Here is an 8,318-nt window from a genome sequence, read left to right as displayed (position 1 = left end):
GTTTCGATTGTCACAGAAATAACTGAAAACAAAAATCTGCATCTTGCCATAAATAAAAAGTACTCAAGCAATTTTCATCCACCATATGGACATCCAGATTTTACTCCGACAATAATAACACAGTAGACGACTGCTGTTTTGTCTGCGACCAATATCTTGTTACAACAACTTCATTTAAGTGTGTGCAAAAAAGAGTGCTGCTTTTAAACCTGACAACCATATATCCAATATTTGCGAATAATACTTTGATATACTACTAACCCTATTTTAGTGATATACAGATAAGTTCTGAAATAGTTTTATAATTATGGTGAACCACATCACTGGAGCGTTGGATGTTAACTGGGCTAATTGAAGATGTGAATACGTATACCTTTGTCATACTTTTGACAAATTTCATCACCGCTAGTCAATAACAAAGCACCGTGAATATAAAATAAAGCCACAGATTTAATTTTTAATCATTGCAACATGCATATAGAATAAGAAAGCATTAGAGTCACTGAAAATGAACACAACAATGGTGGTATGGGTGCTGGAAGACTAGAAGGGTTTTGGAATCAACTTCACCGGGCCATCAACTTAACCGTCATCGCCTGTCAATAAAATGTCATACAATTATACGATTGTGTCTCGTTATGGGAAAATGGGGCTAAATGCATGTGCGTAATATCGTCCCAGATTAGCCTGTGTAGTCCGCATAGGCTTGTCAGTGACGACGCTTCCCTTTTTATGATATTTTTCGTTTAAAGGAGGTCTGTTCTAAGCAAAAATCCAGTTAAAGCGAGTCATCCCTGATAAGCCTGTGCGGACTGCACAGGCTAATCTGCGACGACAATTTACGCACATGCACGAAGCTCCGTTTTCTCAGAGCGCGACTCAAACACATGAATAAATGATACACATGCATGAATTAAAGCTTACAACATGTACATGCTATAGTGGTATGTCCTCTAGTCTCGATTTAATGTCTATATAGATATAGTCTACACTGTGGTCTATAGTTTGAATAGTTTGAATATGAACAATGACGAAAATAACCTTTTTTAAACAGGGTCTCAATACACAGGTACATAGGTAAAAAACAACACATTGTAAAAAATAAATCATTCACCACACCATACTAGCTAGCTACTGATTTCAGTTATGCAGAGTAGTAAAAAAACCCACAAGACTTCATACAATTTGAAACAAAAACATTTCAGTAATTTTTGTGAATAAATATTTTAAAACTGAAATTTGACATGATTTGTCTACATTTCTTGCATAAGTCATGTTCAAATATGAAACATACGTGAGAACAAAATGTAACTAAGCAGTCCAATACTAAATTCCAAGTATTAAACACATTATTCTTGGACCTAATCATATTTCTGTATACCTTTTCACAATATGGACAGTTGCCAAATATGGTATTGAAGCTTTGTCTACTCGATGAAAGTGCACGTAACCACTGAAAAACATTGAAATGTTCCGTAGACAATGATATAAGAGAGTCAAAGGTGCTTATCTGAGACCAGAAGAAACTTGCATTTTATTAGCAGGACGTTTTTCATTATAGCTTATAAGGTTAAAGGGACACCACACAACCATGTTTTTGTTGTTAGCTTACCAACCACTGAGGTTAATAATTTGGTTCTTAAAATCGGTCTTCAAAAGAACTACTGTTTACCAAATCACTCAAAAATCGAGGACTGAAGGCAAACAGTTGTATCTGAGTTCGTAGAAGAGTATTCTTTACATAACTGTTTTTGCATAATGAAAATAGTCCACTGTGTGCTTCATTATAAACGCATAACACAGCTCTCCTTAAAGGTCACAGGGGTAGGTCCGCCAATAGATGCAATTGCAAAGCACAGCAGGACCAGTAATGAACTCTAAAATACACGCACAAGAACTGCAGCTATTCATCAACCTTAATAACAGCCACTTCCTTATCAGATCAAGAGGACCAGGATAAATTGTCCCTAATTTTTAGGACATCATTTTTTTTTGTTTTTTTTTTTAGTCTAAATTTTTTGACACAAAAGATATTGACAATTGTCATTTTGGCAAACTGTAAAAAAGTGGAACCCTTTAATGCCTTGATACTATGACTACACGTACATCAACGAGGCATGTCTGGTGGAAGACCTGTTGACAGCGTGACTCATTGCACACCTCCGAGGGAATCTCCTCCTCCAGACGATATGAGTAACAGATGCCACACTCAAGTCTGAACTCCTGCAAGGCACAGAAAAGAGAAGAGTGGATTGAGGAAAAAAGCACTTCTTTTTCTGGTACAGAGATGTTAATCAGATTCAAGAGTTTTGCGCTTAATCCTTGATGCGAAGTTAACATAAGGAATATAATGAGGTTTTTCTTTGAAATCTGACCTATCCGAAGTTTTCTGTTTAGCCGTTGAGAAGAACTGAAATGTCACTGACTGCCATGTTTTTGAGCTCACTCAAATAAGGAATCTTTTTCTGAAGTCTTCAAACTCTTTTTTTTTAAGCTATTGGTTGCCATGGCAACAATAGTTTTGAACTACCAATAGCAAGAATTGGGTAAACATCCACCCTAAAACATATAAAAATACATCAAAATCCGACCAGTGGTTTCAAAATATAAACTATTATAAGAAATGTGTCCATTGTGTGAGAACATGTTGATTGTGTGATAACTGACAGCAGATGTAGGACAGAAATGACTGAATAAAATGCTCAGGCATGCCATGTGTTCTTAGGTCAGCTACAAACCATAAAACATTTTGATCATACAGAAAAATGTACCTATGGCCTAATTCATAAACACGTTAATTCATTAACATTAACGATTATTATATTTATGTTTATTGTTATACAAGACAAGGGAATTAACAGGGGTCAAAAATCAATGCTTTCATCTAAACCTTCCAACTCACAGTTACTTCCCTTGCCAATTGCATGCTATAACAAGAAACTATTGTTCCAAACATCAATCAATTACTACCGGTATGCTCTCTCAAAAGAGTATTATGAGTAATCGATACCACAAATCACACATTAGCATGTTAAATGCAAAATGCAGTATTTCATATTGAACATGTAATATTTTAACATGTATCAAACACAAAACAATAGTTATCAATAACCATGGGTAAATTACTCTGTTCAGTATGCATACAATAGAACATTCTGTTGTGCAGCCAGATGGAACAATTGAATGACTAGCTATTATCCAGCAACAACACAGATTCAATCCCCTTTACTTGAATATTTAATGCATTGCAATAAACACAATAAAATTTAAACGCAAGGCAAGTGGTAAATAACAATTCAGCCAGAAATAAAAATTATAAATCATCAAGCAATTCCAGTTATAAATAATAAATAAGCAAGTGATGAAAATCAATTTAATAAACTGGCTAAAAAGTTTTTTTGTAAGGATTACATTTTAATGATTGAAAGCAATTATTGATGGCAGTCCACAACTAGAGCTTTGTCACAGACGTGACGTATACCCCCACATGCTGCATTGACACACAATATTTTACATGCTGTCTTCACAAAACAAGAGAAGCAAATTTATGGCAATTTTTAAGAATTATTATGCCGTTATCATTTATGGCCATTTTGACCTTTGAACTCTTGAATTCTTTGGCATGACACGCCGTCCAATTACTGTGAACAAAATTAATGTACAAAGTCATTTTAAAATCTCACAATGAAAGACATACGGTAGTTATGGCCCGGACAAGCTCATTTATGGCCATTTTTGACTTTTGAATTCCATGTGTGACCTTGGAGATATTGATGTAATTCTTTCGCATGACACACCCTCAAATGATTGTGAATAAATGTACCCAGTAATTTTAAAATCTCACAATGAATGACATAGTTATGGCCCGGACAAGATCATTTATGGCCATTTTTGACCTTTGAACTCAAAGTGTGACCTTGACCTTGGAGATATCAACGTAATTTTTTCGCATGACACACCGTCCAATGATTGTGAACAAATGTACTGTGTAATTTTAAATCACATTGAATATCATAGTTATGGCCCGGACAAGATCATTTATGGCCTTTTTTGACCTTTGAACTCAAAGTGTGACCCTGACGTTGCAGATATCGACATAATTCTTTTGCATGACACACCGTCCAATGATGGTGAACAAATGTGCCAAATGATTTTAAAATCTCACAATTTACGACATAGTTATGGCCCGAACAAACTCATTTATGGCCATTTTTTACCTTTGAACTCAAAGTGTGACCTTGAGCTTGGAGATATCGGCGTAATTCTTTCACATGACACACCATCCAATTATGGTGAACAAATGTGCCAAATGATTTAAAAATCTCACAATGAACAACATAGTTATGGCCCGGACAAACTCATTTACAGCCATTTTTGACCTTTAAACTCCAAGTGTGACCTTGACCTTGGATATATCGATGTAAATCTTTCACATGACACACCGTCCAATGATTGTGAACCAATGTGCCAAAGGATTTTAAAGTCTCACACTACATGACAAAGTTATGGCCCGGACAAGCTCATTTATGGGCAACTGTTCCATGATGGTGAACAAATGTACCAAGCCATCTTAAAATCTAATGATAAATGACATAGTTATGGTCCGGACAAACTTTCGGTTTAAAACGCACAAAGTGACCCTGTGACCTAGTTTTTAACCCGGCATGACCCATATTCAAACTTGGCCTAGACATCATCTAGATACAACTTCTGACCAAGTTTAGTGAAGATTGAATGAAATTTTCGGGACAGACAAACCGACAAAGTGACTCCTATATAGCCCCCATTACCCATGGTAATAGGGGTACATTGTATAATAATAAGAAATACACTGTACAATTTTTTACTAGTGTTTTATCAGCACTAAAGGCCTCGGTAAGCAATTTTTATAATGGAAGGGTTCTGACTATTGTACCTATATAATTTCATGTTACTAGCAAAGGTTCCCTTGACCTTTCACTTGCCAACCACAAAATGGATTTGTGTCTTTCTTTCATTACAAATTACAATCATACCAATTTAGGTAATATGTCAAAGAAATGGGGCATTATAAATATGTACATCAGTAATGCTTTTTTTTGCTATTCAAATAATCTGTAACATGTTAACCAAACTCTTTTATTGTTGAAATATGTGAAAAAAAACACAACACTGTTTAAAACGTAAATCTGTCCAACAGGGAAGAAACATTTTGCTAGTTTTCGCAATCACAGTACATTAATACACAAGGTTACATTCTGAAACGGTATATAGGTGTTATTGGTCTAGAAACTTAAAAATACTTTACTAATTAAAGGCAACACAACAATTTGACAGACCAATTGAAAGATAGGACTATCCCCTCATAAAGACAATAAAATATTTACACTTTCTATTTTTTCTTTAGAAAGATGTAACTTACCTCCTTTGTAGAGGTTGCTGGTGAGGGGAATGTGACGTTCAACAAGCGCCCAAGGTTGTCAAGGATACCAGACTCCTCATTCCTAGAATGCAACACTATAACACTGTAGATCAGCATGCAAACCAATAGATGATTGAAACGGTAATGTTACATAACTTTAGATCTACAAGGAGAACAGTATCTTTAATATCCTACTAACAGTATTAGATTGTATAACAATAAGAACCACAAAATACAAAAGCTAATTATGTTAGTTTTAATATACTGGCTTTGCAAATAATTATGCAGTGTTATTGTACTTAATAAATGGAAATACATGTATACATGTAATGCCATGGCATAATTATGTGAATTATAAATTTAAATTCAATATCTAAATGCAGAGTTCTCAATAGATTACCATAAATAGTATTATTGCAGAAGAAATAAATAACAAACACCAGTTAATTACCATGCAGAAATATTGGCATTCATGCTCTGTCTGAGTGGTTTGATGGCTGAAAATAACAATTCGCACTCTGATATCCACCAACACTCTGATTGCATAATTTATAACATAATTGCAGATTTTGCATGATCGATGATTATAAAGAACAAAACATATAGGCATTACAGGATTACATACCACAACATGATAGTGAACAGTATGGTTACAATAATGATTGAAGCACTGAACAGTATGGTCACGAAAAATTGCAAAAAACAATTAAAGTCACGTGACATTAGTGTAAATTACAACAAAGTTCTCAGTGGGCCCACAATAGTGTAAACTGCAACAAGGTTCACAGTATGGTCACAACCGTGTAAATTGCCACTATGTGCACAGTATGGTCGCAACAGTGTAAATTGCCACTATGTGCACAGTATGGTCGCAACAGTGTTAATTGCAACTGGGTTCACAGTATGGTCGCAACAGTGTTAATTGCAACTGGGTTCACAGTATGGTCGCAACAGTGTTAATTGCAACTGGGTTCACAGTATGGTCGCATCAGTGTAAATTGCAACTAGGTTCAAAGTATGGAGTCTTGTAAATAGCAGTTATGCTCTACTTCAGTCACAACTATTTTGATTGCAAGTAGGTCTGCAGTATGGTCAGAATACTGTTAATGCAAAGAATATTCACAGTCAGTAGGTTTTCACAACTGTTAATTGCAACTTAGTTCCACTATCAGTGTTTTTTCTCTCAATATTTTAAGAATGCATGAGGCCCGGGTTGTTTGGATTGGGATATACAGCGTTATTATGACAACAATTGGTAAACTTCTGTTGTCTCTGCTAAGAACTACTTAAATATTGAGAAACAATTGAGAATAACAATATCTTTAAAATTACATTATATATTTTAAAAAAAGTTCTTTTTTTTAATAAACTTTATTCGGAATTTGGGGAAAATAAATAATATTTGACATTGGGAATGTGAAGACACAAATTTGAAAAAAAACAACACTTGACCATGATCACTTCAAATGCTTTGTTTAAAAATATGGCCCCTGGTAACACTTAGAATTCATTCAAACATATACAAGATAAGTATTGATGCAAAGCATCAAAGGGCGTCGGGAATTTCAGTGTAAAAGGCACTCAATGAAGTTACATGGAACGATTTTTTTCTACTGTAAATATTAATATATTGGCCGATTATTTTAAACAAAATAGAAAAAGATACTGGTATAACCATTATCTATGATTTTGTGTTATAACCCCCAAATAACCATTATTTATGAAGTTGTGTTATAACCCCCAAATAACCATTATCTATGATTTTTTGTTGTAACCCCCAAATATTTCATAGTTCATTTTATTTACATTGGTTTCCTTTTTTTACTGGCATCCGTGTGCAGTTTTCATTAATGGAACAGAACTGTGTAGGTTTTAAAAAATCTGCTTCATCTTGTAAGCGTAATTTCATATTTTTCTCAACTTCAAGGGGAGATGATTCTGAACTTATTCTTACGTTGCTCATTTATGATAGGGGTTGAGTACTCATTGATATGAAAACACTGTAAAAATTTGAAAAAAAATTGAATGAAAACTGTAAATTGCATAAAGAAGCTGCATTTCACAATACTTTGAAATTCAGTAAAAGATCATAATAGATTTATTGCTCCGATATTCATAATTTTCTATAGGGTTCGAGTAATACTGATATAAAAACACTTAACAAGTTTGGAAAGATTCAGACGAAAGTTGTGAAATCTTTTAAACAAGTGGAAATTGTTTATTTGTCAAATTTAATAGAAAAAACTCTGGACTTATTGTCCCGATGTTTCTCATTTTAAATGAGGTAAAAATGCTCATTGATATGAAGACACTGTAAGTTTGGAAAGAATCTGATGAAAAATGATGACATTATCGCCTAACCAAGCAGTTTTTCACTTTTATTTTTAAATTCAAAGAGACATAATTCTGGACTTATGGTCCAAATTGCTCATATAGAGTTTGGGTTGGGTCCTCATTGATAAAAAAAACCCTGTGCAAGTTTGGGAACAATCGGATGAAAATTTTGGACTTCGAACAAGGATTTCAAAATTTCTCAAATTCTAAGGAAGATAACTATGGACGTAATGGTCGGATAATGCGAAAGGGCCCATACCACCTGGATAGTAATACGTGTCGCGCTCTATAAGTGGTTCTTAAAAAAAAATCCGAGGAGTGCTTGACTCTAGGGAAACGGGTTGCTGGGACACAGCTCCTCCTTAATAAGCGGCTGCTTCCTTTATCGCAACTCATTGTTACAATCAATAATACGTGTCGCGCTTCGCGCTCTATATGTGGCAGGGATAGTACTTAGGGCCTATGATAGACAACCATAAAAATACATGGATAATAGATGTGTTGTTTGCATTTATTTGTTAATATAAAAACACATGTATTTTTAGCTCACCTGTCATGAAGTGACATGGTGAGCTTATGTGAC

The 8,318-nt window shown here is 34.6% G+C and overlaps 1 protein-coding gene across 2 annotated transcripts in view; it reads right to left on the bottom strand.

The window, feature by feature from the left end:
* Positions 1 to 432: 432 nt before the first annotated feature.
* Positions 433 to 8,318, bottom strand: part of LOC127873784 (E3 ubiquitin-protein ligase FANCL-like) — a 32,784-nt gene continuing 24,898 nt past the window's right edge. For both annotated transcript variants that reach the window (XM_052417771.1, XM_052417772.1), the window contains exons 8-12: positions 5,853 to 5,898; positions 5,402 to 5,483; positions 2,107 to 2,223; positions 1,382 to 1,453; positions 433 to 596 (exon numbers count right to left, since the gene is read on the bottom strand). In XM_052417771.1, the coding sequence (XP_052273731.1) occupies positions 567 to 596; positions 1,382 to 1,453; positions 2,107 to 2,223; positions 5,402 to 5,483; positions 5,853 to 5,898 (347 nt within the window). In that variant the 3' untranslated portion in view covers positions 433 to 566. The remainder of the gene's footprint in view (positions 597 to 1,381; positions 1,454 to 2,106; positions 2,224 to 5,401; positions 5,484 to 5,852; positions 5,899 to 8,318) is intronic.

This window comes from Dreissena polymorpha, chromosome 3, assembly GCF_020536995.1.
Source record: "Dreissena polymorpha isolate Duluth1 chromosome 3, UMN_Dpol_1.0, whole genome shotgun sequence".
In the NCBI taxonomy this organism is placed as follows: Eukaryota; Metazoa; Mollusca; class Bivalvia; order Myida; family Dreissenidae; genus Dreissena; species Dreissena polymorpha.
Note: the sequence above shows the minus strand (reverse complement) of the source record. Positions and strands in the feature narration are given on the sequence as shown.